This window comes from Trachemys scripta, chromosome 5 (assembly GCF_013100865.1).
Source record: "Trachemys scripta elegans isolate TJP31775 chromosome 5, CAS_Tse_1.0, whole genome shotgun sequence".
NCBI classification, from domain to species: Eukaryota; Metazoa; Chordata; order Testudines; family Emydidae; genus Trachemys; species Trachemys scripta.
Window position 1 is genome coordinate 120,013,377 of NC_048302.1, and position 17,994 is coordinate 120,031,370.

General features: G+C 41.7%; 1 protein-coding gene across 5 annotated transcripts in view; it reads right to left on the reverse strand.

The window, feature by feature from the left end:
- The window catches only part of HTT (huntingtin), a 217,061-nt gene extending 199,439 nt beyond the window's left edge, over positions 1 to 17,622 (reverse strand). For 2 of the 5 annotated variants that reach the window (XM_034772451.1, XM_034772452.1), the window contains exons 1-2: positions 17,152 to 17,252; positions 2,083 to 2,166 (exon numbers count right to left, since the gene is read on the reverse strand). In XM_034772451.1, coding sequence (XP_034628342.1) covers positions 2,083 to 2,166; positions 17,152 to 17,252 — 185 coding nt within the window. Of the gene's footprint in view, positions 1 to 2,082; positions 2,167 to 17,151 lie in introns of all 5 variants that reach the window. The other 3 variants (XR_004645949.1, XM_034772453.1, XM_034772454.1) reach the window with 3 other exon arrangements.
- Positions 17,623 to 17,994: the final 372 nt, after the last annotated feature.

The window sequence follows — 17,994 nt, forward strand, 5'->3', positions numbered from 1 at the left end:
CCCTCCCCCCCATGTGAGAGAAAGGATAGTTCACAGATCAAGAGCATTTGCCTGGGACATGTCAGACCTGGTTCTTTTCCATGCTCCACCACAGACTGCCTGTGTAACTGGGGTAAGTCACTCAAGTCTCAGTTCCCCATTTTACAATACAATAAAAGTACTTCTCTACCTGACATTAGTTTTGTAGGGATAAACACACACACACACAAAAAAAAAAAAGATTGTGAGCTGCTCAGGTATTATGGTAAAAGGTCCTGCAAATGAGTCTCAGCCAAAAATACTTCCTTTGGGATTTGTCAACTGCTTAGCAATGGCTAGGATTATCCCCCACCTTTCTCAGTGAAGACAACCGATCAAGTTAAAGTAGTCAGGAGGGCAAAGAAACGTGGTAATTCAAAGAAAATCTATATAGCATTAAAGTTAATATACTAAATGCTGCCTTCTCCATTAAATGAACATTAACATGTAGTAGACAATTTTAGCCCAAGTTTGTAAGCAATAGAAATGCATGGCAAAAATTACACAGAAGTTATGTATTTACCAAACTCTCATTTAAAATGTAACCCTTTAAGATGAAACTATACTTTTGATCAATATTCTGTATTTTTTTACAAGACATTGTTTCAAAAGTAAAACTTATTTCACTGTACTGTATAACATACCATGTCAAATAGCGTAGGACCAAATTGCTAAAATAATTAAATGTCAACAAAAATAGTTACATGGAACTTCTTTTTAAAGTCACTGAAAAGATTGTCATGGATGTTACTACCATATGAGCCCTGGTTATGAACCAGGTTTCTAAAGTCACTGAAAAGACTGTCATGGATGTTATTACTGTAGCACCTATGAGTGAGTCCTAGTTATGCACCAGGCTCCTACTGTGTTAGGTGCTGTACAACCAGAAGAAAAAGACCATCCCTGCCTCAAGGAGTTTATTTTGCCTGCAGTTTTGTCAACACTAACTACAAACTAAGATCCAAATCCTATCACTGGAACCACATGCCGGATCTGGTCCAAAGTATAGTTTCACTCTGATCTTAGGGAAATACAAAGAGTAAACAAGTGTATATTTGGGCCAAGATTTTTCAGAGCAACTACTAATTTTGGATGTCCAACGTTAGACAACTTAAAAAGGGCCTGACGAGAGTGGGCCCAAAGCCAATTTCTGCAGAGCTTAAGCTTTCATTTTAAAAAATGAACTAACTAAACGGGAAACAAAAGTAAACTCAAGCAGTGTTTTCTTTGAGTCTGCATATATAGTTCCAGTGCCCCTACTACTCTCTTACCCCTGCCAAGCAACAACTGAATGAAAAAGACCTGGTCAATTCCTATACTATTATATTATTAATAATACTTATATTGTGGAAAAGGCTTGAGGCCCCAATCAGGGGTCATCGTGCTAGGACCACACATACAATAAAAGATAGCATATTCTCCAAACAGCTTACAACCTACGTAAATATTGCTATAAAGAAGTCCCTGGGAAACAATGAAACTGTTAAGAACCGTGTCACTTTCATGCTGTTCCTTGAGAATGCCATGAGATGCAGCTGAGACAGACACAGAAGTTTACTGGGGAGAACGAGACAAAGGATGGAAATTGGAGGAGCATAATAAGGGGAAAGTGTAGCTCTTGCAAGGCCAGGAGGCCCTGAAGGAGAGAAAAAAAAGATATAATTTCTGCATGCTTGCACCTATACAGGAACAGATTCAAATGATAAGTAAACCAAACAGAAGCTGATATGAAAGATTAAGCTCCCAAGCAGAATCTGGGGACTAACTCCAGGTAGAAATCTCAGCACCTTCCAGATTTCTTCAGCTACTGGGAGGACTGGAGTTTTCATCAGGGCATTGCTCCTGGATCTCAGTTATAGCAAGGGCTCATAACAACCTTTGGATAATGGGTTTAGTCCTCGAAAGAGTCTGTCTGGTAAATTTTTCAAGCCCTTGAATATCTTGTTTAAAAGAGTATGTTCAACATTTAGAATTAAAGATTGATTAAAATAAGAAAACCATAAAAAACTTCAAAGTAACTTTACCAACATTAATAAAATGAGTTCAGAAAGAAAGTTTTATTACCTTAGAGACTGAGCAACTATGTTTTCACATATTGTCAGGCAGTGATTCACTCGATCTTTCTTGGTAGTTGAAAGTTCTTTCTTTCTAAAATTAAGAAGAGAACGTACTTTGAATAAATCCAAACAACATGTCAAACCAATCACTGTCAGTTTGTGTGGTAAGACAACTTAAATATTGCATTCCTTACTGTAATTCAGGTCTGACAGATACACAATCAGCTATTTTACTTGCCAACATAGCTTAAATGAATAAGGTAATGTCTACACTACACAGCTTTTAGCAACATGGCTGTGTCGCTACAGCTGTGCCGCTAAAAGTCGCACCATGTAGCCGCTGTTAGTCGGCTCTCCTCCCAACAAAAAACTTCCACCCCAACGAGTGGCGTTTGCGTTGTCGGCAGGCAAGCACTCCTGCCGACAAAGCGCTGTCCACGCTGGCGCTTGTCATCGGCAAATCTTTCGGGTGGGAGGGGTTTAGCACCTCTGAAAGACAAAAGTTGTGTCGTTCAATAGCCTTATAACACCTTATCCTCAATTTAGCTCTGTTTTAAAACATAGCACTCTTACAGACCTGCATCACAGCTAGCATCCATTCCAGCCAAAGAAAGCGGATGAGAACTCCCTATGAAGCCCATAAGTGGTATTAAAATCAACCAGATTGTACCTGAAGGAGATAGAAGTCATCGTACCATACTGGCACTTCCAGATTATGAGAAACTGCTTTAATAATTTTTTTCTATTGTGATAGTACATAAAGAGCCCAACCAGTATCAAGAGCCCATGGTGCTGCACAAACATTCTAAGAGATAATTTAAGCCTTTGGGTTAGGGTTCCTATGAGTAGGGGACTAGGGGGTTAGGATTAAGGTTCCTATGGGTATGACTCCCGGCCCTAGGGTTAGAGTTCCTATGGGTAGCGGACTTTGGCCTAGGTTTAGGGTTCCTACGAATAGGGCTCCCAGCCCTAGGGTTACGGTTCCTATGGGTAGAGGACTTGGGGCTACGGCTAGGATTCCTATGTGTACGGGACTTCAGGCTAGGGTTAGAGTTCCTGGGGCTACGGTTCCCAGCCCTAGGGTTAGTGTACCTATGGGGAGGGCATCCCACCCTAGAGTTAGGGGTCGTATGGGTTGGGGAGGTTGGCCTAGGGTTAGGGTTCCTATGGGTAGGTCTCCACACCCTAGGGTTAAGATACCTATGGGCTGGGGACTTGGACCTAGGCTTAGGGTTCCTAAGGGTACAGCTCCCTGCCCTAGGGCAGGGTGGATAAAAATCAATTAAAAAAAATAAAATAAAAATAAAAAAATCGAATTTTTTTGATAAAATGCTTTTTGAGGGGAAAAAAACACTATCTAAAGATATATTATAAGCTTAAAGATCTCTCATCATGGAACAGGGATTATAAATTCTAATTCTATAGTATGAAACACTATATTCATGTAATGTTTTAAGAAAAGTTTTGTAAATGAGTTCCAATAGTTCATGGATTAGGGACCCAATCTCAGGGGTTCCAGGGGCTTCTGTATACATTATTTAGGTAAATTTTTCTATCTACCCAATGGGACTCAGTGGTCAGTCTAGAAGATACCATCAGAGATGCTTAGTTTTTCAGTTCTCAAACTGTGGATTTGTGTCTCCAGAGATAACATGCTTGTTAACAGCAAAAATGTTTTTGAATAAATAAATAATACACCTCTACCCAGATATAACGCTGTCCTCGGGAGCCAAAAAATCTTACCACGTTATAGGTGAAACCGTGTTATATCGAACTTGCTTTCACAGAATATCAGGGTTGGAAGGGACCTCAGGAGGTCATCTAGTCCAACCCCCTGCTCAAAGCAGGACCAATTCCCAACTAAATCATCCCAGCCAGGGCTTTGTCAAGCTTGACCTTAAAAACCTCTAAGGAAGGAGATTCCACCACCTCCCTAGGTAACCCATTCCAGTGCTTCACCACCCTCCTAGTGAAAAAGTTTTTCCTAATATCCAACCTAAACCTCCCCAACTGCAACTTGAGACCATTACTCCTTGTTTTGTCATCAGGTACCACTGAGAACAGTCTAGATCCATCCTCTTTGGAACCCCCTTTCAGGTAGTTGAAAGCAGATATCAAATCCCCCCTCATTCTTCTCTTCTGCAGACTAAACAATCCCAGTTCCCTCAGCCTCTCCTCATAAGTCATGTGCTCCAGCCCCCTAATCATTTTTGTTGCCCTCCGCTGGACTCTTTCCACTTTGATCCACTGCAGTGCACAGCCCCGCCCCCCTGGAGCGCTGCTTTACCGCGTTATATCTGAATTCATGTTATATCGGGTCACGTTATATCGGGGTAGAGGTGTATATAGAGGTGAGAAATAACAGACCTCAACCCTATTGTCCCACTGAAGTCTGGAAATAAATGTGAGAAGGGAGGGGCAGGCAGTAGAAACAAAAGTGAAACTGTTTGAGCAGCATATTCCAGAAGTCTTGAGGTCTTTCTGAGTAAAGCCTTCATTGATTTGAGATCTACCATACCATTCTCTCACTAGAAGGGAAAATCTATAATGGAAGCAGACTGTAAAAGAGACCCAGTTTGGGAATATTTTAATGAGGTTCCTCTACCTGTGGGTAAGACAGGCATGCGTGCAAAATGCAAACAGTGCAACAAAGAAATGCAAGGCCTGGTTGCCTGAATGAAACAGCATCATGAGAAGTGTTCCTTCTCAGATGGAAGCTGTATTCAAGATGATGAAAGAAAATGTCTGAACAAGCAGGATCTTCAGATTGGTAAACTTTTTTATTTCATATTTCTTTCTTAAGGACTGCCGTCTTCTGGACTATTCTTGAATTCTCATGTTTGAGCAAAAAATATAGTTGTTACTCTATGGTACTATCATTTTAGACGCAGTTGTGATAAAAAACAAATAGATGAAATAGGCAGATCTTCCTTTTATAATTTCACCTTTAAAATTAGTACTGAGTGTCAGTGAATGAAATGAGTAATACTAAATGAGCAGTATGATAATAATAATTAAATAACTGCATTGACTTATTTTGTTAGGAAAATCCATCCCCAACATACAGGATTCTGAAGACTATCCACCTTCACAATCACCATCATTTTCTATAGTTTCACAGTTATCTGCCAATGATAGTGTTTCAGTCACATCATATATGTCACATAGCCACAGTATATCACCTGTAGCAAAAAGAAAAGAAAAAAATCTCCATCATCCAGAAACAACCATAGATAAGTTTGTGATAAGAACTAGCAGATTACAAAAAGAGATAGTTGATGAAAAAACTGCCCGGTTTGTTTATGCAACAAACTCTCCTTTCCATATGATTGAGAACCCACACTTCATTAACATGGTTCAGTCATTAAAACCAAGATACAGTCCACCCAACAGAGCAGATGTCACAGGCAAATTGCTGGATAAAGTGTATGAAAGAGAAATTGAGCAGTGTGCAAAAGGTCTAGAGGGTGAAATTGTTAACCTAAGTCTTGATGGGTGGAGCAATGTCCACAATGATCCTGTTGTATGTGCTTGTGTGACAACAAAAGAAGGGAATGTCTTCCTTACAGAAACAATTGATACATCAGGAAATACACACACAGCAGAATACTTACAAGTAGCAATAAAAGCTACAACAAACTGTGAAAAAAAAATTCAAATGTCTAGTACGCAGCTTGGTCACATACAATGCTGCAAGTGTATCCAAAATGAGAAGAAATTTAGAAGAGAGTGAAGAATGTCACAAGCTAATAACATACGGTTGCAGTGCTCATTTGATGCACCTCCTAGCCAAAGACTTCAGTGTTCCAGAAATAAAGGGTAATGTTGTTGTAAATTGCAAAATACTTCCCTAACAACCACTTTGCAGCAGCTGCTCTGAAAAAAGTGAGAGGAAGCAAGCTAACTCTCCCACAAGATGTGCGATGGACATTAGTAGTGGACTGTTTTGAGCACTATATCAAGAATTGGCCTAATCTGATGACAGTTTGGGTACAAAATCGCGAAAAAATAGATGGCACCGTCACAGCCAAAGTTCTCAACATTAGGCTTAAGAGAAACGTTTAACACATGCGGAGTACCCTGAAGCTTATTTCTGTAGCCTTGAACAAAATGATGCTGTTGACATTTGGAAGGAATTGAGTGCGATCTTAAAAAGAGAAATATGCAATGACAGAGTTAAATTACAAGCATTAAAAAAAAAACCAAATGGGACAAGCACTATCTCCAGCTCATTTTCTTGCAAATATTCTCAATACTCGGTACCAGGGTCAAACCTTAACTGCTGAAGAAGAGGAGTTGGCTATGACATGGACATCCAGCAATCATCCCTCCATAATGCCAATTATAATAAACTTCAGAGCTAAGGGTGAACCATTCAAGAAATAGGTTTGCTGATGATGTTTTAAAGAAAGTCAGATCAGTGAACTGGGTGGAAGTCACTTGGATTCAGAGACTGTTGAAGTGATAATCTCACTTTTAACAGCAGTAGCTTCTTCTACCGGTGTACAAAGAATATTTTCTTCCTTTGGACTAATTCATTCCAAATCGAGAAATCGTTTGGGACCTGAAAAAGCAGGAAAGCTTGTTTTTCTTTTCCAGATTATGAACAAACAGAAAAATGAAGGTGAAGACGACTGACTGAGTTAGCTGCAGAAGCCAATATTTTAAGTTTCTCATGTTGACCTGGCTGGCATAGTTGATTTAATTGTAGTTGTTGTTTTTTAAATTTCATTAAACTATTTTAGTTAAAAACAATTTTAACAAAAACAAGCCTGATTTTTAAAAACTTGAATGTTTAACTAAATTCAAAAATTCATATGCTTGTTTTGTTAAAATATGTTTGCTGTTGAAGATAAAAATCCAGAATACATAACACTGTTGTTTTAGTTAACAACTGTCTGGTGATGTTCTCCTCCTAATACAGCATGGCAAGAAAATCCTCCAAATATTAATGATTAACCTGTTGAATTGGAGATAGTTCACCTCCCTATGACTTCATAAATATCTGCTTAAATTACCTTTGGTAAATAAAATAAACAATCATTCATTTTCTGGTATAGCTGTAAAACTAATCTGAAAAGTTTTCAAAATAAATCACTTTAAAAATGTATAGTGTGTACCTTCCAAAAATGAAACCTACATCTATCTTTGAGTTGTGAAGAATATGTATTAAGGTTATAACAACCAACAAGAATATACTTTTATGTAGAAATCCATGATTAAATTGAGTCTTCCTGACTAGTGATTTAAATCATGATTTAATAAATCAAATCCACCCTGCCTTAGGGTTAGACGATTTAAGACTAGGTTTACAGTTCCTATAGGTATAACTTTCCGCCCTATCAGTCTGGGTACCTGGGGCTAGGGTTACGGTATCTAAGGGTAAGGATCCCAGCCCTAGGGATAGGGTTCCTATGGATAGGGGACTTGGGGCTACGGTAGGAGTTCCTACGGTTCGGGCTCCCCGCCCTGGGTTAGGGGTACCTATGGGTAGAGCTCCCTGCCCTAGGGATAGGGGTCCCATGGGTAGGGGACTTGGGGCTAGGGCTAGTGTTCCTATGGGTAGGTCTCCCCACCCTAAGGTTAGGATAGGGCTCCCCTCCCGGGTTAGGGTTCCTATGGGTTCAGGACTTCGGGTTAGGGTTCCTAGGCCTCCCCACCATAGGGTTAGGTATCTATGGGGAGGGCACCCCACCCTAGAGTTAGGGTTTGTATGGGTAGGGGAAGTGGGGCTAGGGTTAGGGTTCATAAGGACAGGGATCCCTACCTTAGGGTTAGGGTTCCTATGCTTAGGGGACTTCAGGCTAAGGTTAGAGTTCCAAAGGGCTAGGATGACCAGATAGCAAGTGTGAAAAATCAGGACAGGGCTGGGGGGGTAATAGGTGCCTATATAAGAAAAAGCCCCAAAAATCGGGATTGTCCCTATAAAATCGGGACATCTGGTCACCCTATTTGGGACTAGGGTTAGGTTTCCCAGGGGTGGGGACCTGGGGCTAGGCTTAGGGTTCCTAGGGGTAGGTCTCCCCACCCCAGGGTTAGGGTTCCTATGAGCAGTAGACTTGGGGTAGAATTAGAGATCCTAGGGGTAGAGCTCCCTACTCTATGGTTGGGGTTCCTAGGGGAAGGGGACTTGGGCCTAGGGTTAGGCTTCCTATGGGTACAGCTCCCCGCCCTAGGGTTAGCGTTCCTGTGGATAGGGAACTTGGGGCTAGGATTAGGGTTCCTATGGGCAGGGCTCCCAGCCCTAGGCTTAGGGTTCCTATGGGCAGGGCTCCCGCCCTAGACTTAGGGTTCCTATATGTAGGGAACTTGAGGACCTAAAACGTACCAGTGTTTTAAATCAGGGGTTCTCAAACTGGGGGTTGGGACCCCTCAGGGGATCAACGAGGTTATTACATGGGGGGGTCGAAAGCTGTCAGTCTCCACCCCAAACCCCACTTTGCCTCCAGTATTTATAATGGTGTTAAATATGTAAAAAAGAGTTTTTAATTTATAAGAGGGGGTCACACACAGAGGCTTGCTATGTGAAAGGGGTCACAAGTACAAAAGTTTGAGAACCACTGTTTTAAATCAACTCTCACATCTTCAATAAACATTAGGTGAATGCGTAACTTTATCCACAGTGAGTACTCCAATTCAAATTAATATTCTATTTCAAAACGGTAAAAACTATCATGATAAACATGGTGTAGTTTAAGTATCACTGTAATGAATACTTTTGCTGGTTCTGCTACTGAAAGGCATGGCATTAGCCAAGTGAGATCTGCCATATGAGCTATATTTAAGCTACTCAGTATCTCACCTTCCTTTTTTTTTATAATGTTTCCCAGAAACAAACCACACCACTCAAAAAAAAAAAAGAATCAATGACCCTTTTTTCCACTTTTGAAAACCAATGCTCAGGAAAATAGAGAATATAGTAAATTAGAGCTTTTCCACCACCTTAGATTCTGTGTGCAAATAATGATTGTATTTTTTAATTATTACTATTTAAAATACACTTGCATCTAAAGGCCCCTACCAAGATTGAGACCCCTATTGTTCTAGGCACTGTACAACAAAGGTAGAGACAGTCCCTGCCCCAAAGAGTTTACAATATAAAGAGACAAGAGAGACAAGGAGTGGTAAGGGAAACAAGGTCCCACAGAAAGTTAGCTGCAAAATTGTAACCCTGAGTCCCTAACCCTCTCAGTGCAGTGTACCTATCTAGTATGCCGCACTGACTTGCTAGTTTTCCGCATCTCGTTTATAAGCTAGCTGCACTGATCATACATTACACAACTGTTTGAGCAAATGACAAAAAATTCAGGCAAAATTATATTGGTTGATTAAGCATTTGGAAAGCAAGGCTAGATAGAAAGTCTCAGTAAAACAGATCCATAGCTGTATAAAATGAAGTACATTTCAATTTTTGCAGTTCAATACGACACGATCAAAATGAGAAAGAACAGACTGCCAACAAGAAAAATTCTAGAAAATTGTAGTCCAAAAGCCAGATTCATCTTACTTCCTCAACCAATCATATATGATGTTGGTAGATTTTCGTATAAACCACAAACAAGGCTAAAAGATAAAATACACACAAAGAGCAAGCTCTCACTTTCAGAATACTAATTTGTCTTTTTGCATAAAGATGTAATTGCCTCGCCACTAAGATGTACTGAAGTAAATCATAATACAAAAATTGAACCCCTCATTGAGAAAGAGATACTATATTAAATGCAATAAGCTATACCAGTGGTTCTCAAACTTTTGTACTGGTGACCCCTTTCACATAACGAGCCTTTAAGTGCAACCTCCCCTTATAAATTAAAAGCACTTTTTTATATATTTAACATCATTATAAATGCTGGAGGCAAAGCAGGGTTTGGGGTGGAGGCTGACAGCTTGCGACCCCCCATGCAATAACCTCACGACCTCCTGAGGGGTCCCAACCCCCAGTTAGAGAACCCCTGAGCTATACTAATGCAATCGTTATGTTGAGATTTTAGATACTCAGGTCAGAAAATTCAAAGTTAAGTTTTCTGTGGCAGCCCTAATGCCACCTCTTTGTTGGGGAAAGGGGTTAGGGGACAATACTTGCATATGGTGTTCATATTAATCCCCAATAGGTAAAAGTACAAAAGTTTGACATTAAGTTAAATACTTATTTGAGAGATGCAAAAAAAGGCAAGTTGCATGTAATTATCAAAGGGACACCAATTTAAAAAAAAAATCTGAAAACATTTAGCCTACTGATTTAAAAGCAACTCTGAAGATTGCTAGAACTAGAAGATTAGAAAGAATATCTTTTGCTTTGTTTACTTTGTGCATTTAACAGCACTTTGTGTATAGTCAATTAGTTTATTCCCATATAATTTTCCCTTTTCTTTCTACACATCTTTCACGCAGCAGTGAAGAGGAAAACATTTTGAAGAAGAGAAGGTGTGAAGGGAGAATGACAAAAATTGGTAGAAGCAGATAGTACCTAAAAACTACTTTTACCTTGGTAAGTAAGATTTTAATGTTGACAGCATGTCTCTAACCAAATTTGTAACAATTAGTTTCTTCAGTGATAAGAAATAGGTAGCTGAAATTTGTGTGTCAGTTAGTGACATCCAATTTTTCACAAACATAGGTTGAAAGAGTTAATCCACTGTTTTCACATTTCTCAAAAACTTCCCTTTTGGGATGAAGTTCCTCATATTTCATCTCAACCCAAGATTTGGGGGGGGAGGGGGGTTAAGAAAGAGTGAACAAAAGAGGATTATTAATAAAATCTTATTTTGAAAGCACCTTACAGTCTTAAGAATGCTAAAATATCTTACTAATTTACATAAATCGTTTCAAAGCCCCCCACCAGCACACACACTTAAATGCAACCACACGTGGAATAAAAAAGCAGCAGTTAAAGAGCTAACATCAACACTGCATAATAGTTTAAAACAAAAATAATGAAAAATGTCATGGCCAAATTACGCAGTAGGCAGAATGAGCAACCAAGTTGAAATTTGGCCAAAAGGACCATGAGTAAACACCAGTAACTCTTGGAAAGGTGTCATAGGACCTTTAATGACCAATGTCAGAATCTCCATTTCACATCACTTTTAAAACAGCAGGTTAAAATACTCAGAATCACCTAAGTGACTTAGAGTCTAAGCCCAATTAAAGTCAACAAGCTCTTAAATAAAACTCCTAAATCACTTAGGTACTTTTGAAAATTTTACCAAACATCTCCAGCAGCACAGTGCCTTTTAGCACTATAGTAGGCAATGGTTCAGTACTGACACAGAGGAAGAGTGCAATTTATTGAATCAAGTTACATTTGGACATGCATGTAGACTCACTAGATATGCCAATTAAGTTGCTGAATATGGTTACCTTTGTACTTTTAATTATTAAACCAAAGACACTCCAACCCCAACCAAGACTCAGCATTTCTTTAAAGTTAGTTGAACTGGCATAGGATAATCCCATCTCTATGAAAGTCAATCCACTATAAAAATTTACAATCAATGAGTTGAGCTAAAAATGGAACAAACTCAATCTCCCTGAAAAGAATGACTCATACTTTATTTTTGTTTATGCTCAGATTTTAAAAGGAGAAAGTCTACAAAGAATGAAAACACTTCACTGGCTACCATTTGGGTAATCTAACAATGTAAAACAAGGAGCTATGGGCCATTTCCAGTTGCCAACTCTTTCTTCGTCACTAACTTAATATTTTCTTGGTTTCTAATACAGCTGTATGGGATGTTTAAAGATAAATCTCTATTAAAGAACTACTTTTCTAGGAACCTGAGTTGATGACAAGTGTTACTGTGCATAATCTTGTTTACTAAGGATTTGTGATGCTGAGAACTAGGAGGAACTGGTATGGAGGAATGAATAACTTTAAAACAGCTAGCATTTTTTGTTTTCCTTAAATATTATCAAATGCATTTGAGAAATATGCAGGAAAAATTCCAAGGGTTGTTCTCCCTCATGAACTTTTATCTCTTAGATCAGATCATCTTTCTCTTGGATGTGACTACTATCATTATCAACATCTACAGCATGACAAAGGATAACACTATGTCACAGAGGTCACAGGATTCCATGGCTTTCAGGGACATCTGTGATATTTTCTGCTTTAACCCTAAGGTGCCAGGGGGCCCCAGAGCTGTCAACCAGCAGGGCCTGTGGGTGCTGGACATCCCCCAGCAGGGCTCAGGCTCTCTTCCCTCCACACCTTGGTCTTAAGTCATCTCTCAGTCATTCCCCCACCCCCATTATTTTTAGTAAAAGTCACAGTCAGGTCCTGGCCAATAAACAAAAATTCACAGAAGCCTCTGACCTGTCTGTGACTTTTACTAAAAATAACCGTGACAAAATCTTAACCTTAATCATGACTGTTCTGGACTCTAACTAGTGCTATGGTGGAGGATGAGGGCAAGGAGCTGTTCAGTGTCACAGTGCCGTAGCATCCCATCACTGTGATTGTTTCCTGTGAAGGTCTTGATGGAGCAGGTGTAGAAGGCCCCAAATTAAAATCTTTATTGTCTAAACACTGAATGTACAGAATTGTGTTCTTCCTGATTCCCACAGCATAGGGAAAACAGAAGGGATGTGGGTTAAATGATTTCTGACTTGTATGCAGTGATGTTGTAGCTGGTGTTGTTCCCAGGATATCAGAGAGAAAGTGGGTGATGTAATTAATCTCTTTTATTGAACCAACTTCTGTTCCATCCAATAAAAGATATAACCTCATCTATCTTGTCTCTCTAATTCCTGACTTGACAACACTCACTGAATTGCCAGAAGGAAGTCTGCAATCCTAGCATACACCTTGATCTTTCATATTTGGAGAAAGTTTTAGCAAATGATCCCAGCCCATTTTCAATTTTCCAGGGAACAGTCCGTGCAGAAGCTAGCCCATACCCCTGGTCCTGGGACATCTTATCCTTAGCTGCCTTCTCATGTGGCAGTGGCATGATCCCAATGTTTGTGTATCTGTTGTGCTGGTGCTTCTTACTATCTCTAGAGAGTAGACTGAACGTTGCTTTTACCATTGAACAACACTGTCCAGAAAACTTTAACATATCCAGTTAAATTTCTCCACAGAGTCTACTAATAAGATAGTTTCTTATAATGGTAGCTTTTTCACAAAAGATCTGTTAAAGTATTGGGTACAAATACCCGCAAGTTGATATTAAAATATGATGTAAGGGTCTGAATTTAAATTTGCAAAATAAGATCACTGAAAATTCAGTCTTCTGATCTAACCTTATTGACTCTGCTTTTAAAAATAGGCTCTATGGTATGACCGGTAATTGGTTGGATAGTTCCTGGTGGAACCCAAAACAAATAAGGTTGCAAACTAAAACACACTAAGGCCACAGAGGATGTGGTGATTATCTTTGCATATGTTTTTTAATGCTTTTATGAATTTCAAGGGACATGCTCAACTTAAATCATACTTTTACTTGCAATATTTTGACCTAAGAATAGTATAATTTAGAGACTAGAAAGGAAAAATGTCTCGTTTGGGGTGTTAACTTTGCATTTGACACACAGAGGTTTGTGTACGGTCTCTTTCACTGCCTCAGCTCTACAGCTGGGGTCAATTTCCTCAACTGTTTGTGTCTTTCACTTAAAAATAGGAAAATGGGGTAAAACTACAAAGTGGCAGAGGGACTCGGGCATGTGTGGTGGAGGAAGACTGGTCTCGTAGTTAAGGCACTGGACGACTGGGGCTTAGGAGATGTCTTATGTGACCCTGCCCCAATCATTTGTTCCTGTCTCTTTTCCATTTGAAAAATAGGGATAGTACTTTATTTGCCAGGTGTTCTGAGAATAAATTCGTTGAGATATCACAGAAGAGCCTATAAAAGAAATAGCACCCTAAACTACTTCTCTTTTTTTTTTTTTTTTTTTTTTTTTTTTTAAATGTCCAGTTGCCATTGCTCTTTTAAGTTTTAACTCTGCCATCTTTTATCATCTAAGTTTTTAACATCAGGGTAAACAATTGGACAGCTAACATTCACAGGATACTTGTTTTATTATTAATGTATGGGATGCATAATTCCCATTAAGAATTTTACTATGCAATGTTACTGTATATTATAGGCAAATGAATGGCGAACTTTGCGGTTTGAGAGTTCACATTGTAAAAATATTAAAACTATAGGGAAACTATCAGAAAGTTTAGGTATGAAATTTAGATGTTATACTAACGCCCAAGACATTCTTTACTTATTTTTAATTGGGATACGTAGTATAATACACACAGGGGTCACTGATTTTCTTGTTGTGTGTTTTGTGAAAAATGTATACTTGAGGATCACCTAAACAATCAATGCTATAATAATGTTTTAGTAGAACTCCACCTGAATAAGAACCAGTTTTGTTTGGTATTTAAACACTCCCTAGCAGTATCTGACACTCAGACACTGCAACATGAAGTAGAACATAAAACTGACAAAAGTGAAACTAACTAATCTCTTTTCACTGTTCAGGTTTATTAAGAAATTGTTACATATAATTCAAACATTATTACTTCTAGAAGATTAAAAAAGTTTCCCTAAAAGAAACAGATCCTGACAAAATGGACAAATAAGTGCCAGCACTATTGGTGAAAGCTGAATGATAGACTACTGAACTTTTTGCATCCCTCTGGGGAATTAGTTCTACTAAGATAATATTTATCTTTATGTGGTCACCTTCTCCCCACAATATGGGGAGAAGGTGACCAGCCCTCTGTGGAGAAAGAAGTGGTTCGGGACTATTTAGAAAAACTGGACATGCACAAGTCCATGGGGCCGGATGCGCTGCATCCGAGGGTGCTAAAGGAGTTGGCGGATGAGATTGCAGAGCCATTAGCCATTATTTTTGAAAACTCATGGCGATCGGGGGAGGTCCCGGATGACTGGAAAAGGGCACTACTTTAGCCTATCTTTAAAAAAGGGAAGGAGGAGGATCCAGGGAACTACAGGCCAGTCAGCCTCACCTCAGTCCCTGGAAAAATCATGGAGCAGGTCCTCAAGGAATCAATTATGAAACACTTAGAGGAGAGGAAAGTGATCAGGAACAATCAGCATGGATTCACCAAGGGGAAGTCGTGCCTGACTAACCTAATTGCCTCTACGATGAGATAACTGGCTCTGTGGATGAGGGGAAAGCAGTGGATGTGTTATTCCTTGACGTTAGCAAAGCTTTTGATACAGTCTCCCACAGTATTCTTGCCGCCAAGTTAAAGAAGTATGGGCTGGATGAATGGACTGTAAGGTGGATAGAAAGCTGGCTAGATCGTCGGGCTCAACGGGTAGTGATCAATGGCTCCATGTCTAGTTGGCAGCTGGTTTCAAGCGGAGTGCCCCAAGGGTCGGTCCTGAGGCCGGTTTTGTTTAATATCTTTATTAATGATCTGGAGGATGGTGTGGACTGCACTCTCAGCAAGTTTGCAGATGACACTAAACTAGGAGGCGTGGTAGATACACTAGAGGGTAGGGATCGGATACAGAGGGACCTAGACAAATTAGAGGATTGGGCCAAAAAAAAAAAACTGATGAGGTTCAACAAGGACAAGTGCAGAGTCCTGAATTTAGGACGGAAGAATCCCATGCACTGCTACAGACTAGGGACCTAATGGCTAGGTAGCAATTCTGCAGAAAAGGACCTAGGGGTCACAGTGGACGAGAAGCTGGATATGAGTTAACAGTGTGCCCTTGTTGCCAAGAAGGCTAACGGCATTTTGGACTGTATAAGTAGGGGCATTGCCAGCAGATGAAGGAACGTGATCGTTCCCCTTTATTCGACATTGGTGAGGCCTCATCTGGAATACTGTGTCCAGTTTTGGGCCCCACACTACAAGAAGGATGTGGAAAAATTGGAAAGAGTCCAGCGGAGGGCAACAAAAATGATTAGGGCTCAAGAGCACATGACTTATGAGGAGAGGCTGAGGGAATTGGGATTGTTTAGTCTCCAGAAGAGAAGAATGAGGGGGGATTTGATAGCAGGCTTCAATTACCTGAAGGGGGGGTTCCAAAGAGGATGGAGCTCGGCTGTTCTCAGTGGTGGCAGATGACAGAACAAGGAGCAATAGTCTCAAGTTGCAGTGGGGGAGGTCCAGGTTGGATATTAGGAAACACTATTTCTAGGAGGGTAGTGAAGCACTGGAATGTGTTACCTAGGGAGGTGGTGGAGTCTCCTTCCTTGGAGGTTTTTAAGGTCCGGCTTGACAAAGCCCTGGCTGGGATGATTTAGTTGGGAATTGGTCCTGCTTTGAGCAGGGGGTTGGACTAGATGACCTCTTGAGGTCCCTTCCAACCCTGATATTCTATGATCTAATGCCATATAATGTAATAAGATCCAAAAGGCCAGCGTTTGGAGAGATTTTGAGTCCAGTAAAAGTGTAGATGTTTGTACAAAGGAGTGGCTGTTATGATAACCTAGACAAATAAGTGCAAAGAAAAAACATAAATACTATAATAATTTGTCTGCTCTTTAGCGCTACTGGTGCAACATAACTATACAGCTTATTTCTCATAACTTTTCTTTTTTGGAAAAAAAAAAAAAAAAAAAAAAAAGCTTTCAGTATTTTCTAGATAGATACCCAGTTACTTGAACAGACACTTTAATAAAGTATCTTCTTCCAGTGAGAAAGGGCCAGCTGAGAGCAGAACACCAGCCTTGCTTTGCTGGCACACACGTGGATTATTATTATTATTCCTGGAGTTTGCCAGGGCGTGTGCAAGAGGCTCTCTGGCTGTCACGAGGGATCGCAGGTAGCAGCGGCCTGGAGACGAAGCCAGCTCACTCCGGCGAGCGAACCTGCGGAGCAGGTTAATGCTTTTCCTTCTGGTGAGAACGGGTTTTGCTGGGGGTCTTTCAGTGAAACCAAGTGCTTCTGGAACCCGAGAGTGCTTCATACAACCGATAGCTCAAGAGGCAGCAGCAGGGGCCCATCCACCCTACCCGTGGCAGGGCGCCCACGGGCGTCCCTTCCCACGCCAGCCCGCTCCCTCTGAGGGCAGCAGCATCTCAGAAGCTCTAAGTTCCTCCCCCGCCTAGTCCTCCCTACCGACCCAGCCTCGCCGCCCCGCGGCCGGACACTCACGCTCTCTGGAGCGGCTCCTCGAGGATGGCAGCCGGCCCCTGCTGCTGCTGAAAGGAGCGGAGAGACTCGAAGGCCTTCATCAGTTTCTCCATGGTGGCCATGTCCGCTTAGCCCGCGCCGAGCGCCGCAGGGGCCAGTCGACCGCAGCGCCCGAGGACCGGACTCCCCCTCTTCTCCTCACAGCGCCTGAGCCGCTCGCTTGGACCCGGAGCCGCCTCCCGGCTCACAGCGCCCGGGAGCCTGGAGTCTCTCCCCTCTCAGCGCACGGGCTGCCCGCTCCTGGGGCCCCGGAGACTCCCCGTTCGCCGCGCCCGGGCCGCCGCGACACCGTCCCTGCCGCCGTCGGGGTCCCCGCGCCGCCACTCGTTACTGCAATGAATGGAGGAAACGCTGCAGGGGGCCGCGATCACTCTGAAGCCGCTGCGCCGCCATCTTGGAAACCTCCCATCATCCCCCACGCTACCCCTCCCTGCCCGGCCTAGGGCAAAGTTCCCCACGCAGGCCACTGGGCCCGGCGCACCCGCGGGAGGGCGTGGCAAATTAAAGAGCGACAGCCTCACCCACCAATCAGAAAGGAGGCGCTCCGCCCGCTGCCCTAACCACCACTAGCGGGAGAGGAGGCCTTGGGGCAGCGTCACCGCTCAGACAAACACAAGCTTGGTTGAGGAAACAGAAATTCATCCACGCTCCCTTCCCCGCGCTCCGCCTCCTCTCGGGAAGATGGCTGTCAGGTCCTAGTGCCCCTTGGGTTGGTGTCAAGCTTGGGCCCGTCTGCCAGCTTCCGCCTGTCGAATGGTGCGTGCGGGCTTCGTTCCCCCAGGCTCCAGCGGAGCCTCTGGCAGA